We start from the raw sequence: 24,116 nt of genomic DNA, 5'->3' as shown, positions 1-24,116 counted from the left end.
AAGCAAAATAAAATTAGACAATAAAATGAACAAACAAAAGAAATGGAACTGCCGAACGGACGTTGGGAAGAGATTCAGAATAATGAGCGTTCGTTAGGTAGAGAACGAACGTTCGTTGGGGAGAGGACGAACGTCCGTTGTGGAATATAACAGACGGACGTTTAGAAATGTGAGCTGAATGACGAGCGTTCGTCAAGAGATATGACGAACGGACGTTGAGAGCGAAGGCTGAATGACGAACGCTCGTTGAAGAGATGACGAACGGACGTTGAAAAATTGAAGCTTAAGGACGAACGTTCGTTATTGAAATAACGAACGGACGTTCAAAAATGAAGCTTAATGACGAACGCTCGTTATTTGAAAAGACGAACGGACGTTCAAAAAATTGGGAGCCTAAGGACGAACGTTCGTTATTGAAGTAACGAACGGACGTTCAAAAATTGGGGCTGAATGACGAACGTTCGTTATTGAAATGGCGAACGAACGTTCAAAAAATGGGAGCTTAAAGACGAACGTTCGTTATTGAAATGGGGAACGGACGTAAAGGCTTAAGGCTAACGAACGCTCATTCGTTTAGCTAACGAGCGCTCATTCGTTTGGAGAACGAATGCTCGTTAGATAGAAGGCTGAGCGAACGGTCAAAAAGGCTTAAGGCTAACGAACGCTCATTCGTTTAGCTAACGAGCACTCATTCGCTTGGAGAACGAACACTCGTTAGGGAGAAGGTTGAGCGAACGGTCAAAAAGGAGGTTCATCCTCATTCCCCATTCCCCAGCTCGCGTCTTCTCTGACCCAAGGTCCCAAGCTCTGCACCACGAACTCACCACCACCTCTGCCATATCCGGCCACCGTCACCTCAACCAGAATAAGCCTTGGCCTCGCTGGCGACACCTCGCGCCACCAGAACCACCACCAGTCATGACGCCACTGTCTCCGCCTTTCTCTTTTCGAAAACAGCGATTCTCAGGGAGGGTCTTCTTCCACGTTCATCTCCGATCCCTTCGCGTCATCAACACCCATCATCATCAACTTCACCATTACTAAAACCTCCACGACCACTACCGCGATAAGGCTCCCCGTGCCTACCTTCGTCTACCTCCTCAGTCACCTCCACGACCACCAGATTCCTTCTCAACAGCTCCAGGCCGCCGGGACTCAATACCCTCGCGCCACTAACCTCACCGGTGCCACCAACGCCACTCTTCTTCTTCCCCATTCGAGTAATTTCTCAACTGCCAAATGCCCCCCGCAACACCATTTTTCCTCTCTGCCTCCCTTAATTTTTATTGTTTTCTGATTGGTTTAATGTTGATTGATTTCTCTCTATTCAGTATTGGAAACGATGAGTGTGTAGTGTGCATATGAGCATGAGTGGGATAGATCATTCTAATAATGGTGCATGGGCTGGCGAGACAGGGGTGCATGGAGTTTATGCAGTAAGCATACATGATGAATTTGAATGTACAGGTGAACAAAAGACCTACCTGCTGCTAGGGCTGTTGCTACTGCTAGCTGTGTATCCGGTGACCTCCTCTTGCCGGTGCTGGTGCCAATGATGACCCTGGATGATGATCCCAGATGATGGTTTTCTCGTGTGCACCCTTTTCCCTTTTTTCTCTCTCTGATCAGAACCAAATTCTGCTCCCCCAAAATCTTGGAATTATCCTATTCTAACCACCTGGTCCCCCCTGCTGAGACACGCCTCCCACGTACCCCTTTTCCACGTTTTTTTGTTTGTTTGTTTTTTTATTTTATTTTATTTTTATTTTATTATTATTTTTTTCAATTTTATTTTTAATTATTTTTAATTTTAATTTTATTTTTTCAATTTTTTAATTATTTTGATTAAGTAATCCTATTAAAACAAATTGAAGATGAGAAAAATAGAAATTGAATTAAAAGCAAAAATCTAAATATATAAAAATAAAACAAAAAGGTAAAATAAAAATAAAAATAAAAAAAAAATCAACAAAAACACACTTTTTCAACCCGGACAAAATTGAGTGTTGACAACATGAAGGAACAAATAATGTTAAACGCGTAAGAAACAACTCAATGATTCAAGAATACAAGATGTTATGGATGCAACAAGGAGAAAACTGTTAAGACAAGATTGTCTATAAGACTGAACTATCTAAACGTCCTCACATGTTTTGACGTTTAACAAACAATAATAAACAAAATAAGCATATGACACTGTTATCATTAAAAAAGCAATACAACTAACATATAAATGGTTTATGAAAATGCTTTTTACCTTAAGAAAAGCCTTAGTAAAAACATCAATGTATGAATAAACACATCATTAAACGGTTTCCCTATTTAATGCATCAACGAGAGTCTTGGTGAATGGATTAGTGATATACATTGCTAGGTGATGATCAAACGAACTCTCAATATATCATCTTCTTAGATGAAAGTGTCAAAAGATATTTTTGGAAAGAAAGTCAAAAGTCCTAAACGATGATCTAAAAACTTCTATTGAAAAATACCTTGCTAAATGCGTTGTTGAACTAAACAAAAACAACTCAAAGAGACGTTTAGATAGGCTAAACGATATCACATGTCAAACCATCTACAACGATGAAGCCTTTAGACTTTGTAAATATAATTATCCTTATTAATTGTTTTATTGGATCAAATTTTTAAAAAGAAAAAGCTTTTTTAAAACACCATTATTAAGAAATCAATTCAATCCTTTTATTTTTTTCAAACTCAATTATTTTATTACGCAATTGTACCATAAAGTGATAAAATAAATAAATAAAAACTCTATTAAGAAAGAAAATAACATGGAATTGATCAGCTTCGAGTCTCTAAACTTTTCCTTTGCGCCGTTAAAGTTTGATCTGTTGACCTAATTTTCTAATTATTTAAATATATATGTAATTATTAAAAAGAAACAATTGAATATTTCTTTCGTTTAACAGAAAAATGTATTTCTTATATAATTTAAATTATTTTTAGGTTTTTCTAATTTTCGCCTTTGTTCAATTTAAAAAAAAACTGTATTTATCCTCTCATTTGAATTATTATTATTTATGTGCTTTTCTTACTATTTATTTGTCTGAAATGTGAAACTTGGATAATCTATTTCTTACATCGAACACGTTACGGCTTTCTCTGAATCCTATAACTTCTTTTTCTATTTTCTAAGTAAAGTTTCACGACTAAACTAAAGATGCTCTGCTCTTAGTACAATAAATTTAAGATTAGAAGTTGACAATTGAAAAGGGATTTTGAGGTCGACAATTGAGCCTCAGAAACATTATAATTCATATAAATTTTCGAAATGATAAAAAATAATGGACGTTGACGTAGCATGTTCTCTCAAATGTACTTTTTATTATTGAATGAAATTAATATGGATTCTATTGAATTGATAGTGAAGCTTATTAAATAGAAAATGAAACATATACCATCATTCACTATGCTACACGTACATCTATTAACTCAAATCATAGATAATGTGTAGATGTATCAAATGTGTTGTTATTATTGAGGGGTCAAATAAATAAAATTTCCTCAACAAACTAAAAAGTAATAAATATTTCATCATAAAGTCCATATTTAAAAGTGACTTTTGGGGGAAAAATTAGTATATCAATTGAAAAGAATCAGAAATACTTTTTTTCTCCAACAAAAGTGATTAATTATGAGAAAACCTAGCTATCAGTTTACAACTTGGAGGAATCTGCCTATTTTTTTTTTTGAACTTCTGTGTCATACGCGGTTTTAATTTTTCCCTGATCACTGAGTGGAGCGTGTGCGTGAACACCCACACACACACACATATATATTGTCAAAGAAAAAGTTACATACAAACGAAGCTTGTAAAGAAACATCTCAGTTATAAAAGGCAGAGGTAAATATATTAAGATAAAATGCAGAGTAGTATATGCACTTGCGTAATCTGGCTTAGTTTGAACCACCATAGATTTGTTGTCTTGAGAGACAGGAGCAGTTATTACAATTAACATATAAATATACGTTCATGTTAACACGATTATAAACCGGAGATATGATCATCCTGATACATATAAATTACAGTGATAATTATTGCATCATATTAATCTACACATACCCGTATATATAGTAATATATATATTATAAAATTGTTGTTACTTTTGTATGATGAGATAGCAATCTAGGAATTGGCAGAGGCACCTCCCTTGATTGAAAGAGGAGAACCACAGAGAGAGGTATTCTCACTTCTGGAGTTAAGAAATACCACAATAACTGTAATGTCATCATGGATGTGCCTTCTCATCCCTTGCTCAATCTTTTGGAGGTCAGAAAGCCTCATTTCACACTTCTTAGCAGCTTCTCTAAGTGCAGCTTTCACAAGTCTTCTGGCAATTCCCTGTTACATGAAACAAGTGCATGGAAACCACCATAGTTAGAAACAGATATGAAGAACATTAGCCTTGTATGGATATGAAGAATTAATTGAAGCTTACGTTTGGTGGGTTGTTGTTGACTATGTTAACAGCCTCTTGGTTTGTAAGATGCTCCCATAAACCATCAGAAGCAAATATCAGAAATTGATCATCTGGATGGAGTGTGTGGGATGATGTTGATGGCTCACAACTAAGAATTGGCCTGAAGAATGTTTCTACCAGCCTATATTTTGCTGGTAGAGGATCCCTGTTGAATTCTGCTTTCTTCAGATATGCGTCCCCGATGGATCGTGAAACCTGCCATAACCACTTGTGTTAACATCATATTCTGTGTAAATCAAATGGTTCTGAGTAATTAGCAGTAGTCAGATATGTTTTTTCAAGACCATAGTCTTGTGTAGTGGAAGCAATAACTCCTAATGTTTGTTTTCTTTGCTGAAAAACATTTGAGCATGCAACTTAAAATCTTCCCTAGATCTACCAAATTCGTACCTGTATGAGGCCTTTCACACGCCAAACGTTTTGTCTCAATACCACGATTTGTGAATCAAAAGGGTGCTTTGAGCGAAGTTCATCTCTCACTGTTTCTTGGTTAACATTGTGTTCTGTAGATAATTGTATAGCTTCTGTTTCCCTTGTTGCTCTCTCTACTCTTCCTAACACCACCCGGGAGTCTCCAGAATTTGCAATATATATCATTCCATTGCAAATTACCCCCACCAAGCAACAAGTTCCCGTAGATGCAATCTGAGGCTTACTCAGCCACTGTTTCTTCACAAGAGACAGAAAACTCTCCTCTGTTGCTGAATATGCCCTTTTGATTACATGTTCTGACATACCTTGATGTTCGGCTGCAAGCCCTGGATAGAAAGTTCTAATTTTAGTTTAATGGTCAGTAGGAATTTCTGTGCAAAGAATACTTTTAATTCTCCAGCTTGAAATACATGATAAAATGATCGTAACAGACAAAGTGGCTCGGCTTCCTTAGTTTTCAATCTGCATAAAACAAGATCTAGAGAAACAATCAATATGTTGAGAATAAAGAATTAAAGCATACTTTTGAGATTGCAGAAGAGATTGTCACTGACAAACTGTGAGGCCTCGTTTCCACCATGGCCATCGTAGACACCTATAAAGGTCCCTTGAGGGCCCAAGGGGTTGGAACTCAAAGGTCCAGATTCAAGTTCACTTCGATCCTCTAACGAACTATTTGCCTGAACTACAGCCATTGAGAATTCCCCATAAAGATGGCTTCCCAAATCCTTGTACCATAGAAGTCCATCAACTCTCCCACTCCCATCTCCTTCATCACCATCAACAATTGGTTTCCAACAGGATCTAACCATCATTTGGCTACCCTTTTGTTTTACAAAACCTTATGTTTCACATAAACAGCCAAGTGATCCAGCAATTCAACAAACACCAAGTTCTTGTTGATTTTGCTTGTAGCACACGACCTCAGTTTTATATATACGCGTCTGCAGAAGCGGATAAAATTGGATAAGAACAAAATATAGATAAAGGCAAAAAAGGTATGGGAAGAACTTGCTGAGAAATGTACCTTGGAAAGTGAAAACAAATAGTTTTTCATGCAAGAAGAAAAAATACGGAGGCGTATAGGTACTTTGTACCTTGAATCCTAGTTGAATGCGTTTGGAGTTCAAAAGTGTGGCATGATTCAGAAACAAATTTAGCTGTAAAAGCACATAAAGATTGAATGGCAGAGTTGGTTTGTGATCTCAGTGGGCAAAGAGAGGAATAGATATGAGAAGGATTTGGAGGTTTATGGCAGAAGATCGTAAGAGAAGTAGGTGTCAGACGAGATCTAAGATCAGGAGGGGAAGAGAGATTTAATAAACAGCATAGTCTGACATTGCTGTTCTTGTCCTTTTATTTGTCCCTTGTAATTAATGTTTATGTGGCCTAGTGGGTTTCTAAACTTCTTTATTTCATGGCTGAGATTTTGAGTTCCATCATCTTTTTCAGCAATAATCCTAAGTTTATAGACAACTATGTTCGTATAACACTTCCACTTTCCAATCTTTTGGGTTAACGTTAACGTCATCCTTTCCCCCTGGTTTAATTTTCGTGATAATCAAACACTTTATTACATTTTCAGTTTATGACCGACAAGCTTCTGTGATCCTCTTGCATTCTTCTAATTTCCTTTTAATCAAGATTTTTTCTTTTTTAAATAATTAAGCAATTGTTTTATAATGTTCCAATTTGGAGAAAATTTAAAACTAATTCGTGTACATAAGTGTTTTAAAAAGAAGAAAGTGGAAATTAATTACTCTCTAACACTGTTCTTCTATTTAAATTGTAGGCTCAAATGTCTGCTGTGTTATGGTCAAACGCATTTTCAAGTTATTAAAACATTATTCACGATTGTTTGTTACATGACAAATTTAACTAGAAAAGGAAAAACAAACGTATTTTAAGGTAACGCATAATATTGCATTATTGTAACGTATCATCATACTAGAAAAGTAATTACCACTTACCCTATGAATTTCTTACACAACAAAAAGTGAAATGTCATCCTTATTCTAGTTGTGTAAGGATAAATAAAACTACTACGTACAATTTGTGTCATTAATCACCACACTTGCAGATAATTCTGAGTTAAATGTTTATTTAAAATAATATTTCCCATCATTTACTTTTTAGTTATTTTCCATCTCTTGGTATAATTTGTTTTTTAATCGATTAAGTGTACTTGTTATTTTTTTTTTAAGTCAGCTTATGTTCGATCTATTAAGTAGTTAAAGTTAGAATAAATGAGATTTTTTACTTATATTTATAGTTTTTTTTTCATGGATTTTGATTAGGGTTGGTCTAATCATAACACAATTCTGTTAAACCTGATTATTAACCTGTTTAGATTAATAAATAATTAGTTAACTTTGATTGCGATCGATTAGTCTTCTTTAAGCTTGAACAATTGATCATGTTATTTCAATCAATATGCACTAATGGTACATATATTACATAGGCTCCCAAAGCCTTAGGTTTAAGTTAAGACCACAAGCAAAAATAGTTTATTACCGCTCAGTTCAACCTTGAGAATATGACCGTTATGATGAATGGTTGTGTCACCCCGTGAATTGTGCCTATGCTTCGCAAACTGCTACATTTACTCGACTCGTCCTTGAAAATATGACTGTTGCCAATGAATGGGTGTGTCCCCCCTTGAACCATGTTGATGCTTCTCGAACTACTACATTCGCTAGGCTCGCCTTTGTAAATATGATCGTTGCAACGAATGGGTGTGTTGCCTCGTGAACTATCTTGCTAGCTCTAACAATGGATGCAAAACATCACATGTCCCTTATCGTTGGATGGTGCAAGATCTAACAGTTGTAACAACGCTACATGTTCCCAAGTTTCCTATAAATAGGGCCAATCATTTTCATCAATTTTTCTCATGAACTCATCTTTACGCTACCTACTTTTCATATTATTTTCATTCTTAAGGTAATAGTGTTTGTCATAGATCTCTTCGGAAGGCTCTAGGTCGAAAGGGTAGGGGAAATGTCGATGACGCCTTTGCATCATTATTGTAGCTCGGGTCATCATCCAGGGATTAGGGATAATCTGAGCAAAGCTTGGCATCTATAAATAGTGTTACGATGCATGTTCCAACTATTAATAAAGGTTCGATTAAGGACCAAGGTCAGGAAGAGTCTTGTAGAAAAAAGAAGTGGCCATAGAATTGGGGAATTTGTGTCAACACCACTACTAAAGGGAATGAGCAGAACCTTTCAAACGTCCTTGTGTACGATTGGGCCGCACACAAGGTTTATGAATATGTTACTCGATTAACATGGTGAAACGATTTGGTGGACCTCGTTGGCCGAACCTTTACTCTAAGGGACGATGTTTCGTGTATCATGGCAACGATCAGGCGTGTCACAGTCAGGAAAACTTGAAGTTGGATTTCTTCTTTGTATATTCTTGCTTCTTCATGCACCGTTTGAGGAGTTCAAGCTAGGGTCCTGCAGGAGTTGAACGTTGCTCCTACTCAGATTCACCCGAATGCACAGGAGACTATGTAGGTGTTCGGTAACCTGTGCAAGGCTTTAAGTCTCACTCCTACCCCAACCTTATTTCTTCATCACTATCACACCTATTTAATCGTTCATAAAGGATGAGTGTCTTTAATAAGCAAAACTGATTGAAATCTCTTCTAGCTATTTAATACTTCCTACAAGGGTTGCAAGGACGGTTCTTCAAGATCGTCATTCCTTTCAAAGGTTGCAAGTTGTTTCTCGATGGGAACGATCGCCTAAGTTCCCTTTGCATTAGAACAAACCCTACTCGCTCTGATCTCTGGAGTCCTTGATGATGACCCTACGAAGTGCACTGCTTTTAAAATTTGAGTAGTTGTTTTCCAAGCTCATGACCAGAGAGCTTTTAAAATGTTTTCGCTCCCAAAACCTTGACTAGGATGTTTATGGTAAATAGTCTTTCCTTGTTTGGTTTATTTTCGATCAATTTTTAACTTAGCTAAATTTTGTTTTGTGTTACATCTATAATGGCCCGCACTAAACCATGCAACATCAATTTCTTTAAGAAATTGTTGGATAAACATCCCATCTACATAGGAAGTTTTGGGGCCGCATAGGGTGAAGGCCCTTCGAATAGGGAAATAGAAGCAAAGATGCTTGTCAATCCTATTGATGGGATGCTAGCTTCCCCTACTCTGGTCCTCAACATTCCTCGAATCACCACTATGTTTGTCGCTCCCACTAATTGGTAGGAAGAGGCTTAGAGAAGAAAGGGCTAACAGAAGCATAGAGAGTAGTCTGGTTCTACCCATTATCCCATGCATAGCCGTAAGGGTGGGGAAACCTCGACGAGCTTTCCGGACGATGAGGATGGTGCTGAAGATGCTAGAGAGGATATTATAGATAATGAAGTCCTCCTAAACCCTTACAGTCGGAATGAGGTCGATAAAGACACCTCTTATCCTCCTAAATGTTGAACTCTAATTTCACTTTTTATGTTTATTTTTTGTATACTTTTATGGGTCGATCCGATGTTATCGATTAAACTAGGCTTTTTGTAAACTGATTGCTACCGAATCGGCCCTTTCACTCTATTCAACTCAAGATAAAGCAATTCAAGCAATTTTCATTTTCATACTTGTCTTTTACAATTTTTCTTCTTTTTCCTTTATTGTGGTTGATTTAAAATAAGCTTAGTGTGATAGGTTCTTGATTAATCATTGGATGGTCTTTAAACCACTCTTAATGGCAATTGTTCGATAAAGATTTGTTTAGAACCTTTCCTTAACCGTTTATGCATGCTTTGTTAGATAGACGTTCATTGGATAAACTCTAAACCATTTTTAATGTTGACAGTTCAGCAAGAGTTCTTTTAGAACTCTTTCTTAACCGTTTTATTTATTTGACGATAGAGGTTCGAGTAGAAATCTTCCTTAACTATTTGCATGTGCTCCATCGACATGAGTTCGAGTAGAACTCTTCCTTGATTGATGGGTATGATAGAGGTTCAACGAGTAAACTTTTCTTTAATTGACTGATTAGAGGAACTTCACTTAAGAGGAAAGATCAAGACAAACACTTATGAAATTTATGATTTTTTTTTATTTTGTCGCCTCGTTAAAACCTCCTTGACCAAAATCCTTTCTTAGGCAAAAATTTTGACGGTAGGAAAGAGTAATAGTTTGATATTACATTTGACTAAGCTGAAATAAAATTTGAGGTGCAAGACATTCCATGTGTGTGGTACAGGCTTCCCATCCAAGCATTCCAACCGATATGCACCATTGTCCAAGCTTTCTACCATTTTGAACAATCCTTCCCAATAAGGAGTAAGCTTGTTGTATGATGACTTCTTATGAGTCTCGTTCGTCTTCCTCAATACTAGGTCCCGCTGGACGAAGCTTCTTCGTTTGGCCTTAGAGTTATAACACCATGCCACCATCCACTTGCATGCTTCGACCCTTATTGTTGCCTTATACCTCCTTTCGGTCACCGTGTCATGCTCTACTCTTAATTGATTGACATTGACGTCTATGTCTTGCACTTGCCTCCTTAGCGGGGGTTCGCCTACTTCTATCAGGAGCATAGCATATGTTCCATAAGTTAAGTTCAAGGGAGTTTCCCCTATTGATATGTGGGAGTACATCAATATGCCCATAACACCTACGGTAGCTTGTCCACCCATGCTTCTTTAGCTTGCCTTAATATTTTGTTTAGCTTGACCACTATGATTTTATTCACAGCTTCTGTTTGGTCGTTCGTCTATGGGTGTTCTAGAGAGCTTATGACATGTTTTATGTTTAACACTTTGAAGAATTTCTGAAGCTTCTTGTCGATGAATTTTTGACCGTTTTAGATGATAATCGTTTGGGATAAGTTTTCTTGGAAAATTAATATTGTAGGTATTTTGAAAAAGTTAAAATGTTTTAGTTTATGGTTGGGGATTTATAGTTGGGTTATTATAATTTATACTATATGTAATCTCTCTTCTACTTCTAATAATCTCTTTTATAAGTTTTTTATACTTCTAATTTATGATTTATACTATAGATATGAAATTTTTATACTTATAATAATCTCTTCTACAAGTTTTTTCATACAAGGAAACTTGAATTAAGACGTAATTTAAAGTCTTCAAACTTAGTTTCACTCATACTAACACTGACATAATATTTTTAATTTAATCAAGTAACATGAAATTTAATGTATAGTAACATTAGAAAATAAATTCAATTATATATATATTATATATATATATATATATATATATATATATATATATATATAATTGAATCACGTTTATAATCACACTAGCGTACTATTGTTTATAATGTAATTCAACAATAGTTTTACACTCGGGAAAAATAGTTTTAATTCATTAAGAATAAATAATTTTATAACAACCTTTAAGAAATTATATGTAAGGTAATTTTAATTTGTTGATAGTGCGAAAACTTGTATACTAATAATGTATACAATTTAAAGTCTTATATAAATAGCAAGTTATATGTATATCTTATTGAAGATAAAATCTTATGTTAAGTTGAATAGGAATGTGATTAATTACAATACTATTTTTTTTAATATTTTGTACAATTGCATATTCAATAAAATGAGAATCAAAATATATGGTTTAAAATCATAAAATGAAATGAAAAGTCATACTATAATTATCAAGCTTCATTTTACAATTTATTATATAAATTTCATTGTTTCAATATTTATACGGACCAAATAATTTCTTTTAAGAGTAGAAGATATAATTTAAATGAAGAACATTATATTATTAAACAAAATTTATAAATAGAAAAAGTTAATCATTCAAATTTCATTTAAGATGTTTTATTTACATTCTTGAATTTCTCTCTAGATTTTTTTTACATGAGAACATATTATAATGATCCTAGTAAAAAGTAGAACATTCTTCTCCAATTATTAGAAATTATTTTTATTTAAGTAATTTTTTACTATCTAGATGCAACTTAGTCACACTAATATATATATATATATATATATATATATATATATATATATATATATATATATATATATATATTATAGGGATGTTATTTAATGAAAATGCTTGAATTTATATCTTCAAAGTGTAAATATGCGGGATTTTGATGGTTTCATATTTAAATTTTGATTTAGATGAATGAATGATGTTATGTTGTGTTATGAATTGTTTTGAAGTGATATTACTAAAGTTGTTGATCAGGTTACTTATTTGAGATTGAATATTAGTTTGATATAGTTGTGGAAGTTGTTGATTAGGTTGGATATTTGAAAATGAGTTTTAGTTTAAAAATCTTTGAGATATATGATAACTTATGAGTTAAACGAGAGTATATGTTATATTTGAACAAATTAAAATCCTAATTGATTTTCAAAGTTGTTTAAAACTTGTAAAGTTTATATGGATTTTGAGTAAAAAGTTGAAAGTTGGTTGGTTTTGTTGCATAAAACTAATTTATGATATTTTTTTGTTAAGAGAAGAATTTTTCGTTTAGGTAAAAATGGAACAAAAATCCAAGGCTACTCTTGACCTTATTTTTGCTCAAGCAATAATAGTATTACCATAAAACTCTTGTCTGGTTTCTATTTTTGTTCAAGCAAATGATTTTTCACTCAAGAAAAGCTAATACTACAATTCAATTTTGTCTCTACCAGATCTTCTGTCAAGCCAAGAATTTTGCATTCAATTGAGAAAATTTTCTCTCAAGTGAAAATATTTTTTCTCCATCTAAAAAAATAAACTTTTTCTTTCTTTTAGTTATTCATGTATTGAAATATTGATTTTATGTATTTATGTGGTAAGTTTCCGTTGATGAATTCTAAATATAGTTATTTTCAAGGAAAAAAAATACTATAATGAGATATTTAGGTTATGTATTGAATTAGAAATTTATGAGATATACTAAAAAATATTGATATTGGAATCACACTAAAGAAAAAATTAGACAGTGAGAGTTGAAGAAAATTTCTAAAACTTAATTTTTCTTGTGAAAGAATGTATTTGATAAGTGATAAGAATTTATCCTATCATGAGTGGAAAAATACTTTTATCATATAATTTTATTGTAATAACAATTTAGTAAAGATAATATAATATGTGTTAATCTTTGACTTCAATTCAGTTCAATTCAACTCATGCTTCTTTTCGAAGTACATGTGTAATTAAAAATCTTAATTAAGATAAAATGAGAATATTATTGTTTAAATTCTTTTCCTTTACAAAGTTTTATAAACATTATATAATTCTCTGTAAAAAGAGAAATTATTTAAAAAACTTTAAAGGAAATATTATGTAATACTGGTTTAACTTATCTTTAAATGTATTACAACATTTATTTTTATTTAATCTTAAGAATAAGATACAAAAACCCACATTCTTTTAATATAGTAGTAGAAGTTTGGTGATTGATAATTTGTTCACTATTTTTAAAGGCCTAAGAAATCATATATTGAATACTAATAAATTAAAATTAATTACTTTAATTAAAAAAATCATACTTAAAATACTAGAAAAATAAAAATAGAATATTTTTTCAAAAAAAATTTACTTTTACATTTTTTTCTGAAAGTTATTGTTTATTTTTTTTTTAAAACTTCAATTTAATCCTTAACATTTTTCTTTTTATTTTTAATCGTCTGTATTTTTGTTAAAATAAATTTAACTCTAAATAGACTTATATTAGATATAATTATTATTATATAAAATTTTTATTAAAAAACAAAAAAAAACACACACACACACTTAATCTATAATAAACTTGCATTACAAACATTTCAAAAAAATATCTATTATAAAAAAAATAATAATTAACAATAAAAAAAACAACTCAATAATCAAATTCATCATAATATTTTATGTTTTTTCACTTTATATTTTCTCATCTACTCTCGTGAGGTTTGATTTTGATTATCACTAGTTTTACGTCTCATTCCTTATTTTTTTTCCTTTATCAAATATATGTAAGTATATATTAACGGCTTTTCATTTTTTATATGTATAATAAGGTGAATAAATTAATTATCAACTTAAGTTAGTTTGATTAACCTAAAGTGTTTACGTTATATTATGAATTTATATTTTATGACTTATTTTAGTTTGTAATTTTTAGCTCATAATTTATCTCATTTTATTACATTATTATTTATTATTTTTTCAACACATTTTCTTAATAATACTAGTTTCGTTTTATTAATTACTATATATTTTAATTTTAAAAAATAATTAATTATTACACTACTTTTAGTATTTATTAAAATAACTTAGTATTTTATGAATTTTAAACTAAAAGAATGATCATTATAATTTGAACTAACAAATATATGTCATATTTTATGTGAAAATAACAAACAATAAAATTATTAAGAAATTAAATATAAAATAATTTAATTTAAAATATAAATTATAAATTTATGAAAAATAAATAAAAACCGTATGTAATAAAACTTCGTTATAAGAGTATATAACGATATAAAATCTTAAATTGAAGTTAAAAAAGAAAACTTTAAAACTATATTATATGATGATATAATTTTATTTAAAAAGTTATATTTGATAATTATATTTATTTATGTAATTTTATGTTTACCAACTAACAAACATTGATTTAATACATACACAGTAAAGAATAAAGTCTGTAAAGTGTGACAGGAAAATATCACGAGGTGCCTTCCATCCTTTCAGTCTTTTCACACACAAAAATATATGCTACGCGCACGCCTAACAATGCATGCATTCTCTAATTTTTTTTATTCACGCTTTCTATCATTGCATGTGTGGTTTAAATATGTCAAATATATTCATATCTGAACTGTTCCTTTTTCGAATATGCAAGTTGTTGTGCTATTGCGTTTCCAAAATAATCCTACATTCTTACTTTTATCAAATACATGCATTTTATTATAAAGTAAAATTATCGTGATTTAATACATTAATGGATTATAAGTTCAGTTTAACGTGCTTTCTTATTTATTCAATTATATTCATATAAATTCAAATATGATGAGTAATGCATTATAAAAGTGAATTATCAACTAAGCCTTAAAAAAATAATTCAGGCATTGAAATGATTGATTGTGACTGAATGGCTGCTGATTGTGTTCAATTATTTATGTTATGAGCATTTTTAAATTTCTTTTAAACATTTTTAATTTATAAAATATTAAAAATCATCAAATTATATAATGTGATTGTCAATGATTTTATATAAACAATAAATTTAACCTATCCAATTATTGAAACTAAATAATCATAACCAAAAATATCGATTCAGATTTTAGCATAAAAATATATGTTATATGGATATTTATAAACATGAATCACTAAAGTAATATAATTTATATATATATATATATATATATATTCAACCATCTCACATCACTTAGGATTTGACTTAAGAAAAATTATTTCTTTTTTTATTTTTTTAAGATTTGATAGAGTTTTAGATTTTAGAATTGAGATGCAATTATTGTTTTGAGTGATTTTATCTCATTGATTTTGAAATTGGAAAATTAATATTGTAGGAGGAGATGAAAACTCTATTAGTCCTAGATTAGAGTACATGTTTCAATATACTTCAATACTTTTATATTGTTTTGGAGTCGAGATCAATGAAACTTTTAATACTTATTCTTTCAATTCTTTTGGACATCTTTTAAAAACAAAATTGTGACGGAATTTTAGATTTTAAAATGGACAATACCTTAGAAGTGGTGTTTGACCGTAACGATGACAATTAATAGACTTAGGATCAGAATATTGACTTTGTCTGTGAGTAACGAAAACGATCCCTTAGCCCTCCCCTTAGACATCGGCTAGGAGGCTTATGTTCCGCTACACCTAATAGTCCCACATCACTTAGAAATCAAGGCCAAGGGAAATTTAAATACCCTGTTAGTACTGTGGAGTTTAATTTATTCTCACATTGCCTAATACTATGAGATTTTATTCTCTATTTAGCTATATAAGCAATCATTATAAAACTTGAAAGATACACCAATTCTCTTGCATTATTTTGATTGTAATTGTAACGTGGAGAGATTCATGCTTAGTTAAGGGTGGTGATTAGTAAACTTCTTAAATAGATTGATTAAGAAACTAAACATAGCCTAGGTAAACTAGTATAAATTATTGTTTGTAATCTTCTTTGTCTTATTCTTTAGTTTAATTTGATTATATTATGCTTGCAAAAAAAAATTAAAAATGTTTATGGACTCTATTCATCTCTCCTCCTATAATCACTTTGCACAACCAAGTGGTATCAAAGTCAGCCTATAAGAGAATTATTAACCAAGCAAGAGGAAAGATACTCGTAAACGATATGGAGAACAAATGTCCACCTGTTTTCAAAGGAGAAAAGTATGACATGTGAAAAATTAAGATGGTATCATACTTTGACTTTATCAATTCAGATGTACTACAAATTGTTGAGAATGACATTCCTACATTGTTTGGTGATAAAAGCCAGGATACAAAGGTCAACTGGGTGGCAAAGCAAGGTATGTTACTATGCAACTTATCAAAAGATGAAGTGAAAAGTTGGTACTATGATCACTACCAAGGACATGTGGGATGCATTACACTATCTCATGAAGAATTCAAGGAAGATCATGGTCTTTCAGAATTAAAATCAGATCAAGAAGTTCATTCCGATATCATAATACTCCACAAAAAAAATTATATAAATTGTAATATTTATTTTATATATTAAAATGTTTTCAAACGTGACTTATTTTCAAAACGTCATAAATCTTGCTGCCACAAAATATAATAAGTAAAACGTCGCAACAACCGATACTTTATATATTATATAAAGTGACATTTTAAAGAGATAATTAATATCGGTTAAAAATGACTTTACTTAATTTAAAAAAATCCAATAAAAATGACACTTAGAAACTGTTAGAATTCATGTTATATATATTTATTAGTATCCACCTATTTTTATACATATTTTGTAATGTCATTATTCATGTTATATTACTGTGTTTTCAACTACCGTAATTTAATTTTTATATTATCTATAAATATCCACCCTGCATTTATAATTTCTTTATTCAATAAAATTATTTTTCCATAATAATAAATAAATAAATATATACACTTATAAAGTATACATAATTTAAAAAAGAAATTATTGATAATTTAAGATAACAAAGTACTTAAATCATTCATTCACAATTACAATCACACGGTGCATTTGATAATTACGTCAAAATATCAGTTTTTGAATATGAAAGAAAAAAAAAATATTGAAAATTGTTAAACCATAAGGCAATTTTACATTTAAAATTGTTATCCTAATCCTAATCTATTTTTCTTTCACCACTTGATCTTCTTATATCATTGGGGGATGACACACCACTTCCAACGTGTAAGTGTTTGTCTCTAATTCCCCTATACACATCATGAGATCCCCGCTCCTAACACTGCAGCATAAATCATGTAGCCACCCAACAAGAACAATTCCGATAGTTAGAACCAACAAATCCAAATTCAAACATATTTTATGTGAAAATGTGGCATAGTCAAGATAAAACACGTGGCATAGAAAATAATGAAATGTGAAATAATTAAACTAACTCTGTCCCATCCAATATAAATCTTTTAACCACTTAATTTTGGCCATAGAGCCCATCTTATCACACAGTAACAATATTACATTAAGAAAATCAATTGCCACAACAACCATACTCTCGTCATTCAAGCAATCAAACGAAACATTAGTTTGAATACTTACATTTGCTGCGTTCCAAAGAAGTCAACAAGCACCTTCTTCCAATCAGCAGAGTAACCCAACTTCACCAGCTCACTTACATGCCACCAACAAAGAACTGCATAAGTTAAACGAACTAGCTACTACAAAAAAGGAGAACAAAAGAATACAATTTTAATTGGTAGAAATATTAAATACTCATAAGACAAACTTGAATGAGAAGATGACACGTGAGTGTAACATTGTTCCGTGGATAATTGACACTGGCATCTAATTATAAGAAACAGCGTTTTCTTCTCTTTGGTAGACTAACCATTGACACCAGACCAACCTACGACTCTATCAAAAGTTTGGATCAATTAGGGACAAAGATATAAATTTCTCAAATAGTCTAACACACATCGGTACAGGTAATTAAGAAACAAAGTTTTCATCTCCTTGTACTAGGTTTCTTTGGCTAAACAAGAATAAGTACAATAAAACTTTGATTTTGTTTCAAAGTGCTTAGGCTACAAATAGTACTACTGATATAGAAGATTCATGTCCTAATCTATGGCTTTAACCTGGCTCCTTGAGAAAGGATCAATTATGTGTATAACTTGGGAACTTATTTCTATGCATATTTTAAAAAGTACAAACTAATGACATGTCGGTAGGCTTGTTAAAAGGAACTACGTGCACTACAAAAAAAAAGATAGGTCCCCAACCAGCTGAAATTTGATAGATTATTCACAACATTTATGAAGCATTATGAAGCAGAGTAAGTAATACTAAACTCTAATCTCCTAGAAGCAACATTGAGATTACTAAACCAACAAGGTCCTACAGTCAGCACATGAGCAAAATCAAAGAAATCAGTGATCAGATGATGCAACCATGAGAATTAGCAATTTTGTCTACCAAACCATGAAAACAGTCAATACTAGAAATACCTGATGGTCAACAGGTTTTGTATTCTGAAGTATGCAAGAGAGAAGATAAAAGATATCTCTTCTCATCAAGCATCTATAAATTGTTTACATCTAAAGCAACTCCATGCATTTGTCGCCTCATATTATTATTGTCCTCAGTTCTTCCACTAGGACTTAAGTGAGCTCTGCTTCTAGCAATCCCAAAAGGATGTTCCTTTTTAACACTTTGGATCCTGGAGACCAAAAATTGTATAAACAAACAAAGAGTATCAAGTATAACACCATCAAAATCATACCACATCCTAGATTGAAGCTAGGGCACAAAAGGGAAGCAAAATGGAAGTGGAATGAAACTAAATATATTGAAGCCAAGAGATGAAAACTAACAATAGTGAATGATAGGGAATAAATGTGAATCGAAAACGAATATTTATAAAGAGAAAGGGAAGAACAATGCCTACGACAATAGTAAATCTTACCTTGAAGCAGCAAAGAACACTAGCAAAATCGATTGGGTCCAACCACTCAAATCCAACTGTGACACAGAAATCATTTGGGAATGCGAGAGTGAACGGAGAGTGTTTTGAAATGGGAGGATTGGAGCTGGTCAGCGTGAAAAACCTCAATCAGGTATAACAGTGAAACCTAAAATAAAAAATAAAGAGAGATTGGGAAATCTGAGAAGGAAAGAAATGTGAGTTTCAGAGGGTTTCAAAACAGAGTAAAAAGTATCCAGATTTATTAGAGATTGAGAGAAAAATTCAGAAGTGAGAGCAACCTCAAAGTAAAATTTTGAGATTTATTAAAAGAAGGATAGTTTCACACCATTTTTTTAACAATATTTTAATACTATCTATTTGTCATGGTGTGATTTTATGATTATTGTTATTGATTGTGAAACAATTTTGAACTAATCACAGAATGACAGATAAATAATATTAAAATGTGGTCAAAAAAATATTGTCATAGTATTGTTATTCTTATATTTTACATAAAAAAATATTTTGAAACATTTTAATAAGATTTACTTATTTATTATTATACTGAAATATTTTAAACTTAATTCAAAAAAATTGACAAATATAAAAAAATTGTGTTAAGATATCTTAACTATTTTACATTTTACATTATGTTACAGTCTAATAAGTGACAATTAAAAATGTTATAAAATATAACCGTTTTCCAAGTGTTGTATTATAGTGTAAAAACGACTTTTTGAAGTAACAGACGTTTGTTGATGACTTTGCATCACATTACAGAAAAAAGTTCTAACTTTCTAGAGTTACTAACAACCATTTAATTAGAATCAATGTATTCTTTGTTTATAAGGATATGCTACGTTATTATTTACCTTAAATATTATTATGTTGCTATTTTGGTTGAATTGGTTTAATGTGAGATTCATTTTGTTTATATTTTCAATGTAATCTATATTTTGGTAAATTATGTTCACTTTTGTTCGTTTTAATGACGTCTAAATTATTAATGAAAGATGAACAATGTAAGTAATCTGTCAATTTGTAGTTTTATTTTTAAATTTTTTTTAATTTAAGAAAAGTTGTCTACATATCAAGTCAACCTTATTTTATGTAGCAATGTTAGTGTCACGTGTCAAGTCAGTGTTAGTATCACGTGTCAAGTTAGTATCAGTGCCACGTAAGGATTACAATGGGTCGGGTCAGACATGGATAGTGTTTACCCACTATCTAATTTGTAACAAAAAACTTTACCTATTATCTGCCCCGTTATTCCTCGCGCAACTTGTCTCGTTACCTGTCCCGTTACTCGTCAGATACCTATTTAAAAAATACTTGCGGGTTTTAAAATATTCTCAGGTATCCGTGGATACCCACGAATATTTAGAAAAGATATTTTATAAAATTTAGGTTTAATAGGTTCGGAAGTCTCTATATTTGCGGGTTAGTTTCAATTGGGTCCTCCAATTTTGGAAGTGATCAATTGAGTCCCTGTTTTGGTAAAATTGAATCAATAATGTCCTTGCCGTTAATCTTAGTAAACGGTGTTAACTTTCTAGCGAGGTGGCATGCTGAGGTGGCTTTTAATTAGCACGTGGCACGTTGTGTGGAAACCTTCTCCCCTTCCCCTTCCCCTTTCCCGAAACCTTCTCCCCTTCCCCTTCCCGAAACCTTCTCCCTTTCCCCTTCCCCTTCTCGAAACCTTCTCCCATTCCCCTTCCCCTTTCCCGAAACCTTCTCCCCTTCCCCTTCCCCTTCCCCTTCCTCTCCAACTCCAACCTCACCTTCTCCCATCTTTGGGAAACTTTCTTCTCGCCCTCCCACACCCACCTCTTCAACATCTACATTCACGCCCATCCCCCAATCCAACCGTCAAGCGCACCTCCCTTGCCTCCACATCTCTCATCGTCGCTCGCCGTCTCATTACTGTCGCACTCCTCCACAACCCCCTCAACCTCTACTTCGCCCTCCGCCGTTGTTTCGGAGTTGCGGTGGCGCACCAATGTCTACGGTTCAGGTTCGTGACAGACATTTGCAGCAATATTCCTGACCAGTCCAAACATTTGCAGCAACTCCTTTCTTTTTTCAATTTCTTTTTATGTTGGAATCGCATATATGCAATGTTGGTGTTATTTGTTGTAATGTCTGACAGTGATTTGAGAAAAATAAAAATAATATGGAGGTGATGCCAAGTGCCATATTCAGGAGGAATCTGGCCGGAGAAAAAGTTGTTGCCGAGGTAGAGGTGGCGGATGAGGGGCGTGGCGGCGAAAGGGAGATGGCGCGGGTGTGGGAGGGCGAGAAGAAAGTTTCCCAAAGATGGGAGAAGGTGAGGTTGGAGTTGGAGAGGAAGGGGAAGGGGAAGGGGAAGGGGAGAAGGTTTCGGGAAAGGGGAAGGGGAATGGGAGAAGGTTTCGAGAAGGGGAAGGGGAAAGGGAGAAGGTTTCGGGAAGGGGAAGGGGAGAAGGTTTCGGGAAAGGGGAAGGGGAAGGGGAGAAGGTTTCCACACAACGTGCCACGTGCTAATTAAAAGCCACCTCAGCATGCCACCTCGCTAGAAATTTACATCGTTTACTAAGATTAACGGCAAGAACATTATTGGTTCAATTTTACCAAAACAGGGACTCAATTGATCACTTCCAAAATTGAAGGACCCAATTGAAACTAACCCACAAATATAGGGACTTCTGAACCTATTAAACCTAAAATTTAAAATAAAATCACAAGAAAATATAAAATACCATATAAATTAACATTTAATTTTAATTAAATTTAACCTAATAAAATATAAATTAATTCTAATTTTAATTAAATTTAACTTAATAAAATATAAATTAAATCTTTATTTTAACTTTTTATGAGTAATGGATACCTACAAATATGGGTACTATAAGTAGTATGATACCCAGTACTTCCTACCAGCGTGTAATGAATACCCGCACTACAAATTATCTGCTACTGATTCTGTGTACACTGAGTATTTTTTTCATTCTTTGTGTCACTTGTCAATATTAATGTCACATGTTAGTGTGTGATATTAAATTGAGTCTCACTTTTTTGATTAATTTTGTTCAATTTAGTCCAATTTTTGTTAATTTTTTTTTAAATCAGTTCTAACTTTTTTCATCTCTAAATCGAGATCAAATTTATTTTTTATTAAAATTCATATTTTAATTAAATATTTCTTTTATTATTTTTAAACCAACTAATTAAAAAAATTTCTTTTATGTTTAAAAATAATAAAGAATTTTCCTTCTAATTTTAAAAATAAATTAGAATTTTTCTTCTAATTTTAAAAATAATGAAGAATTTTCTTTCTAATTTTAAAAGTAATGAAGAATTTTCCTTCTAATTTTAAAAATAATAAATAATTTTCTTTGAAATTTTAAAAATAATGAAGAATCTTCCTTCTAATTTTAAAATTAATGAAGAATTTTACTTCTAATTTTAAAAATAATGAATAATTTTCTTTGCAATTTTAAAAATAATGAAAAATTTTCTATCTAATTTTAAAAATAATGAAGAATTATCCTTTTAATTTTAAAAATGATGAAGAACTTTCTTTATAATTTTAAAAATAAAGAAGAATTTTATTTCAAAAATAATGAAGAACTTTCCTTCTAATTTAAAAAATGAAGAAGAATTTTCTTTCTAATTTGAAAAATAATGAAGAACTTTCCTTCTAATTTTAAAAATGATGAAGACTTTTTCTTCTAATTTGAAAAATAATAAAGAATTTTCCTTCTAATTTAAAAAATAAATTAGAATTTTTCTTCTAATTTTAAAAATAATGAAGAATTTTCTTTCTAATTTTAAAAGTAATGAAGAATTTTCCTTCTAATTTTAAAAATAATAAATAATTTTCTTTGAAATTTTAAAAATAATGAAGAATCTTCCTTCTAATTTTAAAATTAATGAAGAATTTTACTTCTAATTTTAAAAATAATGAATAATTTTCTTTGCAATTTTAAAAATAATGAAAAATTTTCTATCTAATTTTAAAAATAATGAAGAATTATCCTTTTAATTTTAAAAATGATGAAGAACTTTCTTTATAATTTTAAAAATAAAGAAGAATTTTATTTCAAAAATAATGAAGAACTTTCCTTCTAATTTAAAAAATGAAGAAGAATTTTCTTTCTAATTTGAAAAATAATGAAGAACTTTCCTTCTAATTTTAAAAATGATGAAGACTTTTTCTTCTAATTTGAAAAATAATAAAGAATTTTCCTTCTAATTTAAAAAATAATGAAGAATTTTCCTTCTAATTTAAAAAATAATGAAGAATTTTGCTTATAATTTTTAAAAATATTGAAGCACTTCTATTCTAATTTTAAAAATCTTGAAGAATTTTTATTCTATTTTTAAAATTAATGAAGAATTTTTATTCCAATTTTAAAAATTATGAAGAATTTTCCTTCTATGTTGACAAATACTAACACGTGACACTAGTACAGATTTGACACGTGACACTGACATTAACTTGACATGTGACATTAACATTGTCATATGATCCAATATTGACTTGACATGTGGATAACTTTTTTAAAATTAAGAAAAAATTTGAAATAATTAATATAAAATTAAAAAACTACGAAATAACATGTGACACATATTGTTCATCTTTTGTTGATAATTTAGATGACATCATGTAAAAAGACCAAATTGAACATAATTTACTAAAAAAGGAACCACATTGAACATTAAAAAAAATTGAGTCCCACATTCAACATAGTTGGTGAAAATAGAGACCAAAATTTAAACCTTATTATTACTTTGTACTAGTACAAAAAATTGTCTTTTGCAATTGTTTGATCATGTTGAATTGTTTACAAATCTTACGCTACATGTTGAGACAAAATCGTTTAACATCTTTAAGTTTTGAAGTTTAACTTAAAAGAGAAAATGAAATATCATCTTAGAAAAAAAAACCCTTTAAGCTAAACCAGAAAGGTGAACATGTCTCATCAATAAGACTACACAAGATCACTAAGGAACCCTGTGGACAACAAAAGTCTAAATGTTAGGTGACAAAAGATCTATCATTTAAGAAAACACCATAGTGTCTTCCAAAGCGTCTAACCAAATGAGC

General features: G+C 31.3%; 1 protein-coding gene and 1 long non-coding RNA gene across 3 annotated transcripts; both read right to left on the bottom strand.

Annotated features, from left to right (window-relative positions):
• Positions 1-3,874: 3,874 nt before the first annotated feature.
• On the bottom strand, positions 3,875-6,340 carry LOC124823958 (putative protein phosphatase 2C 38). Of its 2 annotated transcripts, none has more exons than XM_047296297.2 (5): positions 5,962-6,340; positions 5,458-5,878; positions 4,893-5,260; positions 4,461-4,697; positions 3,875-4,363 (listed from the first exon to the last, which is right to left on the bottom strand). In XM_047296297.2, exons 2-5 carry the CDS (start codon positions 5,747-5,749, stop codon positions 4,148-4,150), a joined length of 1,113 nt encoding a protein of 370 aa, XP_047152253.1. In that variant the 5' UTR covers positions 5,750-5,878; positions 5,962-6,340; the 3' UTR covers positions 3,875-4,147. The 2 variants fall into 2 exon arrangements, with proteins under 2 accessions (XP_047152253.1, XP_047152254.1); XM_047296298.2 differs by having other exon boundaries at positions 6,032-6,340.
• Positions 6,341-17,042: 10,702 nt separating this feature from the next.
• Positions 17,043-19,301, bottom strand: LOC148194407 (uncharacterized). The gene is made up of 4 exons (XR_015781748.1): positions 19,028-19,301; positions 18,570-18,781; positions 17,662-17,733; positions 17,043-17,350 (listed from the first exon to the last, which is right to left on the bottom strand). It is a non-coding gene; the product is annotated as an uncharacterized LOC148194407 (long non-coding RNA).
• Positions 19,302-24,116: the final 4,815 nt, after the last annotated feature.

Source organism: Vigna umbellata, chromosome 8 (genome assembly GCF_029865625.1).
Source record: "Vigna umbellata cultivar VRB3 chromosome 8, Vumbellata_1.0, whole genome shotgun sequence".
NCBI classification, from domain to species: Eukaryota; Viridiplantae; Streptophyta; class Magnoliopsida; order Fabales; family Fabaceae; genus Vigna; species Vigna umbellata.
The sequence above is the reverse complement of the archived record's forward strand: the minus strand, read 5'-3'. Positions and strand labels throughout refer to the sequence as shown.